The following is an 18,705-nucleotide window of genomic DNA, read 5'->3' as shown; positions in this document are numbered from 1 at the left end:
ACCTTAGATTTCTTACCGCAAGAATCTCACGATTCATCTGAAAATTTTCACATATATTAATGGAGAAATTGTGTATTCATTGCACCAAGGAGGAATCCATAATTCATATTGCAGATTCTCCATTTCCCATTTTATTCATAATTCTCCAATCGATCAATATTTTATGCAATTTTATTTCTTCTGATATCGATCGGAGTAATTGAAGTTGGATCAATGGGGAGAAGTAAGTGCTTCATACTCCAATTTTTGTAATCATTCCCATTTTACCAAGAGAAAAATTGAATCTTTATGTTACGTTAGTATGTTTTTAATTGGAAATTTATTGCGGAATGGACAACGGTTGTGAGATTTATGTTTCTTTAATTGAAGTTGGGAATTAACAAATCTTGATAGATTGTTTTTTATTGCTTTCGGAAGTGGGAATCATTATAATTTTATTTTGTGGATATTTTCAGATTTTGTTGCTGTTACTGCGTTTATATATGTTGCTTCAATTGAACTTAGGAAGATTATTTGTTGACATTGAAGATTTTGTACTTTTATTGAACATACACAGTATATTTCTGTTCAATTTCCTCAAATGCATATGTATTGTTACTTCCATGAGCTTGCTACCTAATATATCTACATACATATGTAGTATACTATATCATCTACAAGCGGCCTTCAAACTTTATACGTCGTGATTATGCGACCTTTAGTTCTATTCTGAAATATTGAGTGTCATTAAGGTTGAATGCGGAAGTGTAAAATATATGGCTTTGAAATGACATCCTTTTTCTTTTCTTGATATATAGTTTGGGTAGGTTTTTAGTTTTCACGTTTCAAGGATGATTTATTTGCATCGAGGTTTCTTCTGTAGGATATGCTGCTTTCTGAAACTTATGCCTTTTTTGTCTTCGGATTAAGTGTAGTAGCTAATTGCTTTAGTCAATGTGCACAAACACATTAGGAAATTCTCAAAAAAAGAATTCTGCAATGCTGGATTCCGATGATCTAGATAGCTTGAGCTTGTCATCACCTTCTAAGCACTTCAACAATGTAATGTACTCTGGCGAGGAGGAAGTGCTGGTTGATCGAGAGTCTTTGCTTGATCAATACTTGGATGCTTTATACGAGAAGAGGTCAATAGGCCGTTGTAAATAATATTTGAGGTTCTTTAACAGCAACAGAAAATATATCGTTAATGTGTTTGCTTTTTTCTTGTTCTTTTTCCCACAGAGGTTCTACTAGAGAAAATGCTTTGGCGTCAACTATTGAAGTCTTCAACAATAGCATACAACACGAGTTCACTGAACACAAGTATGCATTGTCTCTGTTTTATCGATTTTATTCTAAACATGATTTCTCGCAGGACAATATTAGCGAGTTAGGATGTGAAGTCATCCGTTATTAGTTCATTTAAAATGAAAATGAATGCTTCCGTATGGCATATATATTATCTACTTGTTTCTCGTGTTACCTAACATGTTCACTACTTTCAGAATAACCATAGTGTCACTCCAAGAGAGCTTCATTTATTGACCAGATCACTAAATGATAATCTGATAACCAAATTGAGTCTTTTAATCCATTTTTTTGTTCTTCATGTTTTTTTCCCAAATCCTACCTTTGATGTAGGCGTGTGTGTCTGCGCGCATGTTGAGTGAAAAGGGAAAGTTGGTTCATATTACTGTAAATGTAAACCCTAATATCTAGCTTCAATATAAAAGTTCATAATGATATTGTTTTCTCCATCTAGGTTTGCTACATTGTTGCATCAGTGCTTAAATTCAATCAAGAAGGGTTCTCCGAAGGAGGTTGCCTTGGCATGTCACGTGATAGGTTTTTGCTAAGGCGCTTAAATGTTAAGCGTTTATTTCCATGTTTGGTATATCCTGACAGCCATTTGTTCTTTTAGGGCTTCTAGCACTCACTGCTGGTTCCGGGGAGAAAGCACGAGAAATCTTGGAAGAATCGGTCTCTCCAATATCAGAAGCTCTTAAATCAACGTTTGAGACATCTATAATATTATCAGTACGTGACATAAAGCTGGTTGCACTTGGCGCCACTTGTTTGCATTCGTCTTATCCCCCGATTTCAGCCTTTTTCTAATTTTTTTTATTTTCTTTCCTCAAAATGCAGTTGCTTGCATGTTTGGCTGTTATTACATTTGTTGGTGGAGAAGAAGCAGAGCATGCAGAGAAATCGATGCAAATAATGTGGCAAGTAGCTCATCCGAAATTGGGTTCCAATGTATGAATTATTTATCTCTTATATTTGTGAAATAACCAGACCTGTTTATGTTAAAAAAATGGTGTTTTATAGAGGCTGGTTTTTTAGTTCTTTTTGTTTTTTAACGCTCAATCTTTGTATTACAGGTTGTTGCTGCTAAACCTCCAGCAGCTGTGATAAGTATGGTGGTCACCGCTTGGTCATTTCTTCTTACCACAGTGGATGAAAGGGCACTCCACCCTAGAAGTTGGCAAGAGTCAGTATTGATATACCATAATTTATTCCTTTTTAGATATTACTACACGTTCTTTGTGGACAGTGCTGATGTATTCTGGAAATATCGCAGTGCACTGTCCTTCCTTCCCACTCTACTGGAGAAGAACGACAGGTCAGTACGTATTGCTGCTGGTGAAGCACTTGCATTGCTCTTCGAGAAGGGGAGCCTGGAGAAGTTCTGTGGGGAGTCGAAAGTCTCTGGTCATCATACTTGTATTGAAGGGGATGGTTCTCGGAAAATAATGTTCGTAAATGGATTAAAGACTAAAGTCATTAACCAAATGAAAGATCTCTCCGCTGAGGCAGGTGGCAGAGGTTCCTCCAAGAAAGATCTGAATAACCAGAGGAACAAATTTCATGATGTTGTGGATTTTCTAGAGGTATGCGAACGCCATTGTCTAATACAGTAATACTCCACTTAACCCTTTTGCTGAAATACCGAACCTCATTGGTTTGGAATATCAGAATGGCCACGCCCCAGAAACCTCGACAAAGATCGGCCATGAGTTATTACATACAAGTTCATGGTCTCAAATGATACAGGTTTATCTTTTTTTCGTGCAGTTTTTTACTTGTAAATCATAGCATAACATTTCTGATATCTTCGAGTTCTTCAATAGCTGAACTTCCTCAAACATTTTCTTGCTGGTGGATTTGTGAAGCACATGCATGTATGTTTTCTAACTTCGAACTAGTGGTTTCCATGTCTTATGTTACCGGCTTTCATCGTTTCCATCTATCTTGTTTTTACAGGAGAATCCATTTCTTCATAATGTATTTGATTTCACTCCAGAGATAAAGCTTGATCACCGCATGTCTGCAGTCGAAAAGGTGTGTTAGATCATAGCATTCTAAGATACATGTCGGCTTATTGACATCAATAGTCTATTCAGGCTTGTCGGCTTTTACCATTCACACTCTTCTTGAAACAATCAATCATTTTTGCCACCAACCACACGTGTCTTCGACTTTTTACTACGATATATTGGCAGCATATACTTTTTTTTTGTGTCTCATATTCTGTATACTTCAGTTGCATCTATTATTTTTCTTATTTTTTTGACAGAGGATGTACAAGTCACCTAACTCGGCTCTCAACAAGGCTCGGACGCAGTTTCTTAACAAGCAGCGAATGATATCCAAGGTTCGTTTACTTCAATTGCATTTCCGGCTTCTGCTCTGTGAAAGTTTTATTACCATAGAAAGGAAGGAAAATCAACATCAACAATATGTGAAAGTTTTATTACCATAGAAACTCCCTGGAGCCTACAATTCAGAGTAATATATGTGCAGTTTTCTTAATTATTTTGTTAATGTGCAGGAGAAGCATGATGGCTACTATGCGGTTGGTCTTGTCGATGCTTGAAACGAGAAGCTTGGATGTTTAGAGGCAGAGCTTATCTCTGCGTAGTCGTCGCACTGCCTGAAAGAAAGCTGGTAGTAGTAGTATGTAAGCTTTGTCCACCCAGTAATGCAATGAAAGAGGATTTGCATCTTCTGAGGTGTTAGGATTGACTGTAATTAGTCATGATAATATGAAGCAATCTAAATTGATTGCATTCTGAATGAAAATGAAATGAAAAATCCTGAAACTTGGCAGCAAGCAATTAGCTTGATTGTTTTTGGGTAATTGCATGGATCTACTGTAGTAGAAAGTGGTTGAAAAAAACATAAAGATGAAGTAATTTCAAAGGAAATGAAGCCCCAATAAATATGAAAGAGAATTTTAATAAATTGCTTGGGTATATTTTGAGTGAAATTGAGGTCACTTTTATAGTAGTAATTTCAAAATGGATTAATTTGGTTGGATATATTGTGAGTTTGTGACTTGTGAGTTGAATCAAGATCTCATTTTTACGAGTAATATTGATTGTTCTGGGTCCAATTATGATAATATTGGTAAATAATGGTAATATATTGTTAGAATTAAGTGGTTGTGTGGAGTAAAAATTATGGGCACCAAAAATGGTAAACTAGGTTGATACGTCGTGGGCACAGAATGTTTGTTCTAATAATGATTTGTAGGCCAATATGTGCATACATAATAAAGCTTTCCACTTTTTTGGAGAATATATAGCACTATCATCAAAAGAGCAAAATCCAGAAGAAAAAGAAAATAATTGTGTGCACAAAATCTTAAATCTAAAATGCTGATAATGTCTGCTTATATGAGTTTCCAAAATGTATTAGTCATTAGCAAACCACCCCAGATGAATTATTCGAGATTTTCATCAACTTATATAAGACACTAACTAGATTGTACAATACACAAATTATGGCTTTATGATACGACCAATATAACATATCTAAAAATTAATCTTTCACAATATTGAAGGAAAAACAAGAGCATTCACATCTTCACCATCCTGACTAAATGTGCTCTAGTTTCCTTGTTGCAGAGCATCATGATAGTTCAGAATTTGCATCTTTAGGAAGAATCAAACCAATCAAGCAAAGTGAGGGATTCGGGGGTATGGAAAGAAACGAACATGTTTCAGGCGAGTATGGAAGAATGAACAGCAGTCTTGCCCACATAGTCTTTGATGCCGGTAATTTGATTACTCCTGCACACTCTCTCTGCTTCAAGTATGAAATGAAATCGTGAAGCTGCACAACAGAATTACAAATTTTTATCACTTGAATAAACACACTTAGGTTTGGTTATTCAGATATCGAACTAAATAAATAACTGTGTAGAACGCACACGAAGCAAAATTTAGACAACGGGGCAAATGGAAAAAAATAGAAGATCCAACTTACACCCTTGTGATCACCATGGGATGAAGGAAGCAGCCAACAGATTTCTTTCTGTAGCAATTAAGAAACAAAAACTGTTAGATCGTTCAGTAATTCCAGTAAATGCACACATTGCTACCAACTAATGAGCATGTCTATGACTAATCAAGAAGATTACAGAGCCTAAGCATTGCATGAGGTAAATCGTGTGAGAACTTTTCAGCAGAAGTTAAGCTCTTATTTAACTAGTATCGTGTGAGTTCAATGTGGATTATTTGGTGGGTTGGTGCTTTAATTGTATACCTAAACAAGTTACAACATATAATTGCAAAATGGAGTAATCTCAAATACTAAAGCAAAGAATAATCTGTGAACTATAAACTTCAACTTCAAACAGAAAGAAAGATGACTAACAAGATTAGGACAAAGGTTCTCTGGTTTAATGCTATATTTGGGTGGTCAGTATGAAGCAAGACTGATACTTCAGCAGTTCAGCTAAAATGCACATGAAGGAAGAATGTCCAGTAACTCACTCTGTGACGGGGAGTACTAGAAAATGTTGATTTTACGTGGCGCAAGTCAGTGCGCTTTGTCATATCTAACTTCGCAGGCCATCTGCACATTCATAAGAAAACAATTCAAAACAATAAATGTTTGTCTTTTTCTGTGTGAATTAAAGACAAGACTCAAATCCTTACTCTGCAGGCTCCATAACGGAATTTGAATAGCTACAGATATCCGAATCTGCTCTTTGTGCGTGTATTGTACAGTAGTAAACACCACTTTTACTCAACATCCCCTGCCAAGGATTAAGTGAGGACAACCTAAAACTGTCAGGATTGGCAGCTAAAGATGGTGGGGGTGGGGAATTAGGAGGCGGGGGAGGAGGAAATGCAGGAGGCTGGGAATGAGGTGGAGGTGGAGGAGGAAATGCAGAAGGCTGGGAATGAGGTGGAGGTGGAGGAGGAGGCAGAGGCGGAGGTGCTGGAGGCAGTGGAGGCTGTAACTCAGGGTGAGGAGGCAATGGAGGACGAAAATCAGACTGAGGAGGTAATGTAGGAGGCATAATAGGTGGAGGTGGAAGTGGTGGTAAAGAAGATAATGGTGGAGGTACAACAGGCACAGAGAACATCTGATCAAATGGCGCTGCAGAACTTCCCCGGATCTGTGCCAGTGGGGTCACAGAAGCAGGTAAAAAAGGCGGGCCTTGCACATTAGCATGAGAATTAGCATGCATTGCAGCAGAATGGATTGGGTTTTGATGCAGATGGTGGCCCATTCCGCGAGCATCCCATAAACCATTAGGAGGTGGATACACAGGTCTATTGAATGAAGATGTTTGAGCAGGCTGTGGTGGTGGAATAGGTGGCCCATAATTTTGTCCAGTGGTGATACTTCCTCCAGAATGCATTCCACTTTCTGGTCTTCCATACATCCATGATTGTTCAGCTGCACCAGTTCGGCCAACTTCCATCATTCCTCCAGTCGTCCATGTAGACTGGAATGCAAAAGCAGGTTGCATCGGAGGGCCACAATTTTCCTGACTCATTCTTGGTGATGTAAGCTCCAGGTCAGGTCTCACCGAAGGAGCAGGGCCATGGTGCATCGCAGGATTACTGATACAAACATATGTGCACAAGTCAGCCAGGATAGCAATTATAAGCTTACAGATGTCAATCATGGACAAGGTGCAAGCACTTTAATATATTCCGACACTGAAATTCATACATCCTAGTTATCCGACACAAAAAATGCTGGAAACCAATTAAATTACTGAAGCATATATAAGCGGAGCAGAAATTTGGTACAGTGTCAAACCTGAAATTTATCTGGAAAAAAATCCCAGGACACTCTCGTAAGTTCTTGAATAAAGTATTTGCTGTATCTGTGCTACTGCACTCGACCAACCAATTGGAACCTGAGGGCATACTTGGTCTACTCACACGAACAGATCCATTGTTGTTAATCGCAAGGTTACAAACTTCCAAAAGCTCATCCTCGGTGATACATGGCGAGTTTTTATTTGGAAAATTAATCCAAAGCATGTTTGTCGGAACTCGTTCTTGTTCTCGCATCAGTGCAGCTGTTGCATGATTCTCAAAAGGCCCTTGAGAGTTACTGATATTATATTTAGCACGTAACTGTTGAAGGAAAGAAGGCAAAGCTGAGGTCCTTGTCAGGTAACTCTCAGGAGGTTTCTCGAGCATAGGTTGAGTATGTGGTGATCCAATCATGCTGTTAGAAGGGAAAGCATTTCTTGTGTCAGTGTGATGAAAAGGAGGACCAGGTTTTGCTGCTTCAGCATGCATCATTACATTAGGTGGACCTGTGTTGGAGGGATGTGGATAGTAATTACTATTTTCCTTGCGGTGCCTCCGCAAATGAGCTATTGAGACGGTGGCTTCTTCAGGTGAATCGAATTCCATCAGCAATGCACCTTCATTGCTAAGATCAATAACCATGCGAGGGCCCTTGTGGAGTAGTTTTTTAACTTCATGTACCATCTCATCCTTGGCCCATATGCTTGGAACACTCCCAACATAAACATGGCAGCTGGAACCAACAGCAGTACCATTTATAAACCCCCTTGCTCCTAATCCTGCATCCAGAAATTTTATCCGAAGGCAGGCACCCCAAGGAGAACGTCCCCGCATAACTTCTCTAGCCTTTAAAGCATCCATCAGATTTCTGTACTCTATAGTGGCAAAGCCTTTAAATGGAAAAAATCGCAAATGATCTATAACACCAAACTTCTCAAACTGAAACCTTATATGCATTTCAGACACATCATGACCTAGCGATCCCAACCAGAGTTGTTTTGAAGCTGGAAATATATCCATAGCAGCTGGGTCTCCATCGGAGTACCATATTGCATGGTTTCCTGAAGAATGGGGTGGAGGAACATTTTGTTTGGGAGACTCAAATGGAGAATTTGCAGCTCCGCTGGAAGATCTTAAGGTAGGTGCAGAAAGGTCCATGTTTGAAATTGGACTCCTCTCTATCTGGGCAGAATGGCTTCGATTACTAAATGAACTACTTCTTAAATCCCTTGGTGTTCTCGCTCTAGGTGAGAAAGATTGTCTATTCAACAGTTCCCTTTGCATGAACATTCTACCACTGGCCATATCACCAGAGTCCCCATAATTATGATCCATGGACTTCAATTCTCCAGGGAAAGAATCACTTCCAGCATTTACTGTTATGCTTCCCCTTTTCAAATGGCTGCCTGAATGTTTATCAGGGTAATCTCTCCCTGAAACTACAGGAGATCCTTGTTGATTAGATGTTCTAGCAACTGAGCACTGATTCACAGATTTAGATGAATTGGAGTTACCCTCAACATTATCTACTTGACTGTCTTCTGCTTTTACTTGTTGCACAAATGATTCAAATACTCCTTCTAGACCAGAGGTAATATCAGAAACAATTTCAGATGAAGCAGAATTGCAAAGCATTCTGTACCTTGAAAATATCAAACTTCTGAGTGAAGGATCTTTCCTAAGAACCTGCAAAACAAAGACCACAAATGCAGCCACCAAAAAAAAAAGAGAATTAACACTCTGAAGCACCAATAGACCACTTCCAGCAGCAGTGTCTAAACTGTAACATGCATAATTCTACAGTCAAAACTGATCATTTACAGAAATGGATTTATGGCTTGAGTAATCCAATTATCAAAGTAATAGATTAAGTGAACACAATGGATTTTGATGTTATTTTTATGGAAATATCATCCCCATCCCAGTAAATGGATAGCACTTTAACTTCATCAGCAACAGCGGTTCTACACTTCATACAAAGCATAAACTTATATTGCACCAATGTAATGAAATTTGCCTTCTAGAGTAGCCTAGGAAATTAGTTTTACTTGCTTCACAAGTCCCATGAAATGGTAGAAGAAAGATTGACACTAATAACCTATAAATTTGAGCTCTGATGGTCATATAAACAAGCACAAAGCCAATATTAGATATATAGAAATCAGACTAGAATTTCAATAAGGTTGTCAGGTTTAAAGTTTCAGTTAGTGCCCCACTGCAATGTCCTGAACATGCACCGGAAGACAAATGGAGATGAATGATCCTTAAGATCATTACTGATAGTCTGATACTACTGGTAGAGCCATTTTTGTAATGAAGTATCACAAAGCAATACTAACTCACAGAAATTCACTAATAGAAGAATACATCCGACGTCATCAGTCCCTCCCCAATTGATTTCCACTATTTGCACTTGTCTAAAAGTCTTATATCTACTGATCCGAGTGCTAGAACAACAGCTAGTACATTATATAAAAGACCTCATTAATCTGATAAAGAACTATATAAAATTAAAGATTAAGACAATTACCAGTGCCAACAAGCAGTTCTTTAATAAGGGAGAAGCAGGATTTGGCAAAGAATTTCCGATAGATGCAGGAGACTCATTAACAGGATCAGTCTCTTGATGTTTGATTCTGCTGGAATGTTCAAATGATTCCTCACCAACATTCTTATCCAGGTGACGAGAGCCAACATAATCCAGTTCATCTGTCAATTGGTGAAGAAGGTACTTTCCTTTCTGAATTCCCTCAATTTCCGTTGACTCAAAAAGTTTAAAGAATGCAACAAGTGAATATTTGGGGAAGTGAAAGAGAATCGACAAAAAACATAGGCCACGAAGCTTAGATAATTTCAGTAATACTGAACTATGTTCCTCCAAAAGCTTGCGCTTGAAATCAGAAAGGGCTTCTGCAACATCATAAATCTTCAGGACACTCTGGTCAACAACATCAAAGACACTCTTTCCATCGAAAGAGGAGACAAAAAATGTAACAACATCATGAAAAACAACAGAGCATATCCTTTGAATAACTTCTGAATTTCTGTTTTCTGAAGCAGCAGCTCGACATACATCAACCAGACCTAATATGCATGCCTTGGTAGTCTCAAAAGCAATACCATCAATGTCTTCTCCCCCACTAATCACGGTGATGCACTGGTTATGCATATTTATGAGAGCCTTCCCAGCAGCTTCTAGAGCAGCCGGGAAAAATGAAGCATAACGTGGTATGTACTCTGCTACAAGACGTTGTACACTAGCACATCCTGCATCAAAGCAAAGTGATAAGTGTTTGCTTTACCAAATCATGGAACATCAATAGGACTGCTGTAGTAGACAGTATATTAGGGTAGTGTAGGTTACTCAATATTTTCTAGGAACACAAAATATAATTTTTGCATGCAAAAAGAGACATCAAAACGGTGTCTTATGAGAAACAGATTTTATAATATAATGGACACAATAAATCTTCATAAGACAGTAAGACACAAACACTTCCATCATTTTCTAACCACGGAAGATCGGTTAAACCATTCTCTCTACCTATAGCTCTATACAAATAGTAATTGCTCATAGGTCATAAGTGGGGAGTGTTACACTTGTTGCTTGATAAGCAGTTCAATACAAGTGGCAACAGTCACAATCTTCTGAATACATTAAAAATCATGCAGCCTTTACTCATATATACTCCCTCTGTCCACGAATAGGAGTCTCGTTTTTCCATTTTAGTCCGTCCGCGAATAGGAGTCCCGGTTCACTTTTACAATAAATGGTAATAGGGTCCCACCTTCCACTAACTCATTCCACTCACATTTCATTTAAAACTAATATATACAAGTGAGACCCTTATTCCACTAATTTTTTTACACCCACTTTTCTGAATATTTCTTAAAACCTGTGCCGCCCATAAATGAGACTCCTAATGGCGGACGGAGGGAGTAATTCATTTAGAGCTCTACCAACAACTTACAAGCTCTCTGCATTGGTGTTAGCCAAAGCATGTCAAACATCTAGGGCTACCAACAAGACAGAGCACCTAATCCATACTAAAAACTACAAGAAAACATTCTAATAACACAAGATTAATCAACTAAATCAGCAGGCAAAACATGTAGATTTCACCAGATGTTAAAACGAGCAAAAATGGTTACAAATTTTAAAGAAATTGCAAAAACTATGTCCCAAAGATTATTCCAATTGGGAGCTAAGTGCAAAACGACATCTGCAGCTCAGTTCTAATCTCAAATCATCCTCTGGAGAAACTATTAGCCATAAACCCTAAAAGGTTCAGATTTTGACTCCAAATTGATGCTCCAAAATTAAAACGAATAGAGTAACATATATTCGTTGATTTAGCTTCTATGACACAATTAAAACCTAAAAAATCGATCTGGGAAGAAAACTCGACATGAGGCATAAATAGTGAAATCCCAACCTCCAGCGGAAGTGATCAAAGAGTGATAAGCTTCTTCCAATTCCGGCGTCAGATGCTTATCCTTCCGGTCGATGCACAGCTTTATTTTCTTATAGCACTCAAATACATTGCGAATTCCTTCCTGGTTCCGCCGCCTCCGGGCGATTTCATCATGAGACAAAGGCGGCGGCGTCGGTGGCCGTTGAGGCGGCTCGTGTGGTTGGGAAGGAGGTGGCGGCGGAGACGATGGCGGTGGGTCGTACAATCTTCTCTTTTTGAGCGGTTGCTCAGCCGCGGCCATGGCGCATAGGAAGAGAGAGAATCGCCTGCACCAGTATGTTTAACTTGAAATGAAAATTTTAGGAGAAAAATTAAAAAAATAAATGAAAATATAATTAAATGAAGATAAATAAATCAAGGCCACATTTGTCATTTGCGTTAGGCCATCCACAATAGGAATAGCCCAGCAATAGCCCAGCCATAGCCTAGCCACTGCCACATCATCAGCACTAAAAATCCTCCTGCCACATCATAAATAGCCCAGCCATAGCCTAGCCACATCATAAATAGCCCAGCCACATCAATAGTCACATCACTAATAACAATTATATAAAATGACATAATTAACAATCACACAATATACGAAATTTAATTTACGAGACATATACGGGAAACATTAATAATACTATCCACATCACTATTAACAAATATATACAAAATGAAATAATTAATAATCTCACAATATACGGAACCACAAAAACGAGAAAATTCACTAATATTAATAAAATATAAAAAGTACATTAATTAAAAAAAGTACATAATTAAAAAAAACTAACGGCGGTCAATCCTCCGTGCCCATAACTCTTCAATTAAATTCTTTTGGAGTCGAATATGAGGCGCCTTTTGGCGCATTTCGGCGTGTGCTTGTAAGAGGCCGGCTTCATCGTGAGGTACCCCACTCCGTACGTTGGGGGCGGCCACGCCGTGGCTTGGACCGGCTTCATTATCGTCGTTGGCCCAATTGGTCAGTTCGACACCTTCATCTTCGACAATCATATTGTGCATGATAATACACGCGTACATGATATCAGCAATGCATTGGACATCCCACAAACGCGTTGGACCCTTAATTGCCGCCCATCGAGACTGGAGCACACCAAATGCGCGCTCCACGTCCTTGCGCGCCGACTCCTGCCGTGCCGCAAAGTAGGCCTTCTTCGCATCTCCTGGGCATCGGATCGTCTTCACAAAAACGGGTCACCTAGGGTATATCCCATCCGCCAAGTAGTAGCACATATCATGTTGGTTGCCGTTGGCGACAAAACTGATGGCCGGACCGACGCCCTGACACTGCTCGTTGAAAAGTGGCGACGAGTTGAGGACGTTGAGGTCGTTGTTCGAACCAGCTATCCCAAAATACGCGTGCCAAATCCAAAGCCGGTAATCAGCTACGGCCTCCAGGATCATCGTGGGATTCTTTCCCTTGTAGCCGGACGTGTAGAACCCCTTCCAGGCTGCGGGACAGTTCTTCTAGTCCCAATGCATACAATCTATGCTGCCTAACATACCCAGGAACCCATGCTGACTCTCGTGCATCCGCAACAGATCTTGGCAGTCTTCGGGGGTAGGCTTTCGCAGATACTGATCACCGAATACTTCTATCACTCCCAGACAGAAATTCTTCAGACATTGCAAGGCAGTCGTCTCACCGATGTGGATATACTCGTCCCACATGTCTGCCGCGCCTCCGTAGGCCAACTGCCGGATTGCCGCAGTGCACTTTTGAATAGGTGTGTGGCCGGGTCTGCCAGACGCATCGTGTCTGAAGCGGAAATACAGATATCGAGACTTCAAAGCGTTGACAATACGCATAAACAGGTTCCTGGTCATCCTAAAACGACGCCTGAAAATGTTGGCGTTGAACCGAGGCTCCTGTGCGAAGTAGTCTTCGTATAGGCGCTGATGTGCAGCTACGTGATCCCGATCAATCACACTGCGGCGGTGGACCACTGGGGGAGGTCGAGGTATCGCCGGCTGCAAGGCCCTTTCCATCCATTGGTTTATCGCGTTGGTCGTATAGGCGTCCAACTCCTCGGTCATTCGACGTTCGTACTCCTCAGCATCCCCTCCGCTACCACCACTACCACCACCAGCATTACTCATTTTGCGTTGTTGATCTTGAACAGAAATTAAGATAGAGAGAGTACTCGTTAAAACAAGTGGTGCGAATGAAAATGACGAACAAAGCGCGTATATATAGTGTTTCGAAAAAAAAAAATATTTTTTCGCTCTAGGCGGTGCGCTAGGCGATCCGGGCGCTGCAATAGCGCCGAACGGACCGCCCAGCGCACCGCCCAGCGCCACGCGACCGCCCAGCGCTGCGCGGTTTCTCTCTCCAATCGCCCGCTGGGCGGCTACAATAGATCGCCCAGCGAACCGCCCAGCGCCGGCGCTCGGCTGGGCGGTCGCTGGGCGCCTATTGTGGATGGCCTTAGAAACTTAGGGCTCATTTGATACCATAGAAATGTCAAGATAAGGATTTGTAACCGTGTATTTCCATTTGTTTGATAGCTAAGTTATATTTATCTCAAGGCCCGCATTTATGACCTAAGCCCGGCTAAAAACCATTATTTCACCCATTTTAGTATCTCATCAAATTGGTAAGATATTCAATCACGCTTTCTAATATGCCCCTTTTTCATTCCCCTTTTTCATTCTCTCACCCACTCTTCCTCTACTTCCCTCCCCATCCCAAATAATTCTACCAACTACCACCGCCCCTAACTCAGTCACCTATGGAGACTCTCTCGCTGAAGGCGGTGGCTCTTCGACGGTGCGCTGCCGATAGGCATGCACAAATCGGCTCGGCCCGCCGGTTAACCCGCAGTTCGGAACCGCCGGTTCATGAACCGGAACCTGGCCCGGAACCGGTGGGTTGAACCTGCAGAAGGGTCGGCGGGTCGTAAGGGCCGGTTCAGGTTCGGCAATATCTTGAACCGTGAACCGGCGGTTCGGCGGTTCGAACCGCCGGTTCAAAGGGTCGAACAGTGTAAAGTAGGGTAGGGGTTCGTAGGGGTTCAGGTAGGGTTTAGGTAAACCGGTGGTTTTCGGTGGGAACCGGCGGTTTTCGTCAGAAACCACCGGTTTTCGGTCAGAAACCGCCGGTTTGATAGCCGGTTTCCGCCGGTTCCGGTGACTTTTCAGAGGCTAGGTCGTAGGTGCAGTGTTTACCGGTCATAAACCGCCGGTTTTCTGACGCAAACCGTGGACGAACCGCGGGTTTATGCTTGAACCGCCGGTTCCGGCGGTAAACCGGCGGTTCGGCCGAATTCAAATTTCAAATTTTTTTTTATTCAATTTTACTCCTATAAATACCTCACTTCTCCTTCATATTTCCTTACCCCATTCTTGTGTTAACAAGGATTTCATTCTCAATCTTCATTTCTCTATTCTCTCCTCATTTTCTCTAATTGCGCAAGTTTACGTTTCAATTCTACACTTTCTACTCACTACTATATTTGTTGTTGTGCTCATAATTTACTACTTCTTTTATACTTCATACATATTTCATTCCAAGTCCATACTACTTTCATTTATCAATATGTCTTCTTCTCGTGGTGGATCGGGACGTGGTGATCGGGGCAAGGGAATAGCCCAAGATCAAAGTACTACGCGTCCCTCAAAATCTCGACTATCTAGTCGTCGAGATGTTATGGAAGAGGTTTCCCGATTGGCAGCCAAACGCATGCAAGTTAGTAATGAAAAATTTGTTTTCAAATAGGTAAGTAAGGTAAGAGAACTATGTGGACTTTGATTCCCTAATGCAAATGAGCAATTGGGATACGTAGGCACCTCAACTTAAATTTTAAATTTAAGTTGAGCTCAAGTCCTTTTTCTTTTATTTCTTTTTTTTCCCATTAATTCCTACTTTAAAAATATGCAAATACAATTACATAATTGTATTTGTATATACTCTAGTCGATGAAGTATATTTCTCTATACGGCTAAATGAGGGAAACTTTTGACAATTCTACTATAATTGTTGATTGTTAGACGAAACTCAACATTTAAAGTTGAATTGCTAAAGGTGTCCTTAATTTAGTTATGTAGAAAGATCTTCTTCGCCGGTTAAGAGTATATTTGTATATATATAATACACTTATACGTTTAAGAACTTCAACGTCGTTCTTGTCATTTGTAATTAGTTGTTGACTAGTATTCTCATTTGTATTTAAATTTTGTTTAAGACTTCAAGACCGGCATATGTTTTCGATTTGTAATTGTTGTAACTTGTAAACATGCAATTTCAATAAAATTGCAACTTTAGTCGTATTTTTTTTCAATTTTATTTACTCACATTTCATACATAAACAACTTTGAAAGTGTAATGTAATTTGATTAAAAATTGAATAGTTGAAAAATGAAAAAAAAAAGTCGACGAACCGTCGAACCGGCCCGGAACCGGCTGTTCAAGCCGAAAACCGGCGGTTTTGAACCGCCGCGTAAACCGCCGGTTTGTTGAACCTGAACCGGAATCACCGGGAGCTAGGCGGGCCGGTTCAGGTTCAAGCATTTCCTGAACCTTGAACCGCCGGTTCATGACCCTGAACCGCCGGTTCGTGACCCTTGTGCATACCTAGCTGCCGACTCACTCTCTTCCCCGGCAGCTTCACCACACCCCTTCGATGTGCGTCGGACTGGATATGTTTTTCTCCGACGGTCAACAATTTATTCCCTTAACTTCACCTCTCCCCTTACCACCTCTCTCTCTCTAGAATTTCTTGATCTCCATTTTCACATCCATATGAAAGGTATCCAGATATGAACACACTCGAATTTTCAGGGGACATCGTCCACCGACGAAGAGGAATTTGAGCGTGACAGAATTCATGCTTCTGCCGTCTCACTGACGCAGATTGTTGGATTTAGACGAAACTAAGGGCAAAGGTGTGTTTTCACTTTTATACTATATGACATTGTATTGATAAGTATATTATCTATCAAATAACAATATTATAATCTTTATCTTATTCCTAATATGGACTTGGGCCGTGTTTCTTATCACAAGTTTCGTATCTAGTTATATCGTACCCGAACTATCAAACGAGCCCTTAATATGTGATCATAATCGGAAGGAATCATCTACTCCCTCCGTCCCCGATTAATTGTCACTCTTTGACCGGACACAAGTTTTAAGAAATGTAAAGAAAAGTTGGTTGAAAAAGTTAGTAGAATGTGGGACCCACTTTTTTATATTGATTTTATAATAAAATGTGAGTGAAGTGAATTAGTGGAATGTGGGACCTACTTACCATTTATGGTAAAAATGAAGTGTGACAATTATTGAGGGACGGACCGAAATGGAAAACAGTGACAATTAATTGGGAACGGAGGGAGTAATACACTATAAACCGCCGGTTTGGCGGTTCGTTTTTTTTTTGCAATTTCTTCTTTATTTATCTATGGAATGTGCGTAAATAAAATTCAAAAAATCACGAAGAAAATTGCAATTTTATTGATATAAATTTAAACGAGGCTACAAGTTACAACAATTACAAATCACAAAAGACTTGAAGTCTTAAACAATAAATTTAAATATTTGATCTTTTTTAATCGTCTATTTTTATCATTATTATACAAATTATATTAATTGTTGTTTTTTTACACAATTTAATCAATGCATTGAGAAAAATGAGTAACATACCTACATTTAAATCAAATTATTTGAACATGTCTACATTCTATAAATATACAAATTATGAGCAACATGTCACACTCAAATTTAATTAAACTATTCTAACTAAACTATTCTAGTTGATGCTATTATTAACTATAAATTTGTCTTATAAAAGGAATTATGACAAAAATAAATATAAAAATAGTAAATAATAAAATGTAAAAAATAAAGAAATTGAAACATAAAATAAAATACTTCAACATATAGTTATAAAAAGATTAATGAATGATCTAAACATATAGTTATAAAAGAAAATACTTCAACATATTTTGTCCTACATCGAAAGTGAAACATAAAATATTCAAGGATGTCTTTATAAAAGAGAAACAACCAAGAATGGTTCCTTAGAATTTAGAGACCCAATAAATAAATATGGGATATTATGAATTTTTTATATTTATTTTTTTGTGAAAATTAATTTTTAAATATAAAAATTATTTTTTATAAATAATAAATATTTTTTAAATTTTTATTTGAACCGCCGGTTCGGTTCAATTTGTGCATGCCTATTCTAATACATCATTTAAAATAGACAAGTGGATCCATCCTTTCTTCTCTATTTTCTACTCCATATCCTATTTTATTTTTTATTTTTAATCTAACTTTAGGCATTGTTGCGTCAGACACTCAAAAAATGTAGAATCGAATTATAAGCATCGTCTAGTGTGGAGCACGATTGAGCACACATGACTTCTAAAATCATTCGTTGGAACTTGAAAGACTACTAAACTAATTTCACAGTGTCATCCTATGTCGATCTTGAGATGGAAAGATTATTGACAATATCAAATTAAATGAAAAGAATTACTAAAGTGGTTAGATAAAGAATTTAGAAAAATAATTAATAAACTCCCATAAATTTTATGTAGAATAGTAGAGAATCGTGTTCAGAATCTGGACCATTAATTGACTCATGGGTCCATAATTTATTTGGCCCAAATCAACTTCCAAATTTTGGATACAAAAATCCCATCTTATTATACTGGAGTAATGACCATAATTTATCTGGCCCAAATCAATTATCAATTGTTGGCCCACTCACTTTCTTGTTTTATCTTTCATATTTCGAGTTGACTTGTAAGTGTAAGCAAATTGAATTTCATTTTAACAATTGTAGAAGTATCATTTTATCTTTACCTGCTTGATTAATGTGATAATTGCATGAGATGTGGTGTTTTAGTGAAAAGGGATACACCTATTTCTTCAACATAAATGTTTTCAGCACTAGAAAAAGAAGAAAAAAAACAATTAAATAACAATTCCAATTAATTCACAACACCAAAACCACCAAAAAGCAAAGAATAAGCTTGAATTCATTTTTTTTTCAAAGAATAAGCTTAAAACAACGTCATTTTAAAAATTTCCCCATTTAATGCACTCTAATATGTTGCTGAAAATTCATTATTTAACTATAATTATAGTTATAGAACTATTATTATTAATTAAAGTATAATGAGGACATTCCAACCATATGGCGGATATAGTACTCCCTCCGTCCCACATTAGG

General features: G+C 38.8%; 2 protein-coding genes across 3 annotated transcripts; one reads left to right on the top strand and one right to left on the bottom strand.

Annotated features, from left to right (window-relative positions):
- Positions 1-4,120, top strand: LOC121759977 (interferon-related developmental regulator 1-like). The gene is made up of 13 exons (XM_042155566.1): positions 1-223; positions 953-1,124; positions 1,222-1,302; positions 1,742-1,824; positions 1,901-2,016; positions 2,125-2,235; positions 2,361-2,470; positions 2,561-2,870; positions 2,956-3,033; positions 3,111-3,161; positions 3,244-3,321; positions 3,557-3,634; positions 3,812-4,120. Exons 1-13 carry the CDS (start codon positions 214-216, stop codon positions 3,854-3,856), a joined length of 1,323 nt encoding a protein of 440 aa, XP_042011500.1. The 5' UTR covers positions 1-213; the 3' UTR covers positions 3,857-4,120.
- Positions 4,121-4,626: 506 nt separating this feature from the next.
- On the bottom strand, positions 4,627-11,811 carry LOC121761945. 2 transcript variants are annotated; one of them, XM_042157660.1, is made up of 8 exons: positions 11,483-11,811; positions 9,577-10,313; positions 8,561-8,732; positions 7,045-8,485; positions 5,925-6,842; positions 5,760-5,841; positions 5,251-5,298; positions 4,627-5,097 (listed from the first exon to the last, which is right to left on the bottom strand). In XM_042157660.1, exons 1-8 carry the CDS (start codon positions 11,760-11,762, stop codon positions 4,894-4,896), a joined length of 3,882 nt encoding a protein of 1,293 aa, XP_042013594.1. In that variant the 5' UTR covers positions 11,763-11,811; the 3' UTR covers positions 4,627-4,893. The 2 variants fall into 2 exon arrangements, with proteins under 2 accessions (XP_042013594.1, XP_042013593.1); XM_042157659.1 differs by having other exon boundaries at positions 7,045-8,732.
- Positions 11,812-18,705: the final 6,894 nt, after the last annotated feature.

The sequence above is a fragment of the Salvia splendens genome, chromosome 13 (genome assembly GCF_004379255.2).
Source record: "Salvia splendens isolate huo1 chromosome 13, SspV2, whole genome shotgun sequence".
NCBI classification, from domain to species: domain Eukaryota; kingdom Viridiplantae; phylum Streptophyta; class Magnoliopsida; order Lamiales; family Lamiaceae; genus Salvia; species Salvia splendens.
Note: the sequence above shows the minus strand (reverse complement) of the source record. Positions and strands in the feature narration are given on the sequence as shown.

Coding starts and splice junctions, on each gene's coding strand:
- LOC121759977 (XM_042155566.1), top strand. Junction 1,125..1,221: donor GATGCTTTATACGAGAAGAG/GTCAATAGGCCG, acceptor TTTTTCCCACAG/AGGTTCTACTAGAGAAAATG. Junction 2,017..2,124: donor AGACATCTATAATATTATCA/GTACGTGACATA, acceptor CTCAAAATGCAG/TTGCTTGCATGTTTGGCTGT.
- LOC121761945 (XM_042157659.1), bottom strand. CDS start 11,762: ATGGCCGCGGCTGAGCAACCGCTCAAAAAGAGAAGATTGTACGACCCA. Junction 10,314..11,482: donor TTTGATCACTTCCGCTGGAG/GTTGGGATTTCA, acceptor GCTTTGATGCAG/GATGTGCTAGTGTACAACGT. Junction 5,098..5,250: donor CCCATGGTGATCACAAGGGT/GTAAGTTGGATC, acceptor TCTGTTGTGCAG/CTTCACGATTTCATTTCATA.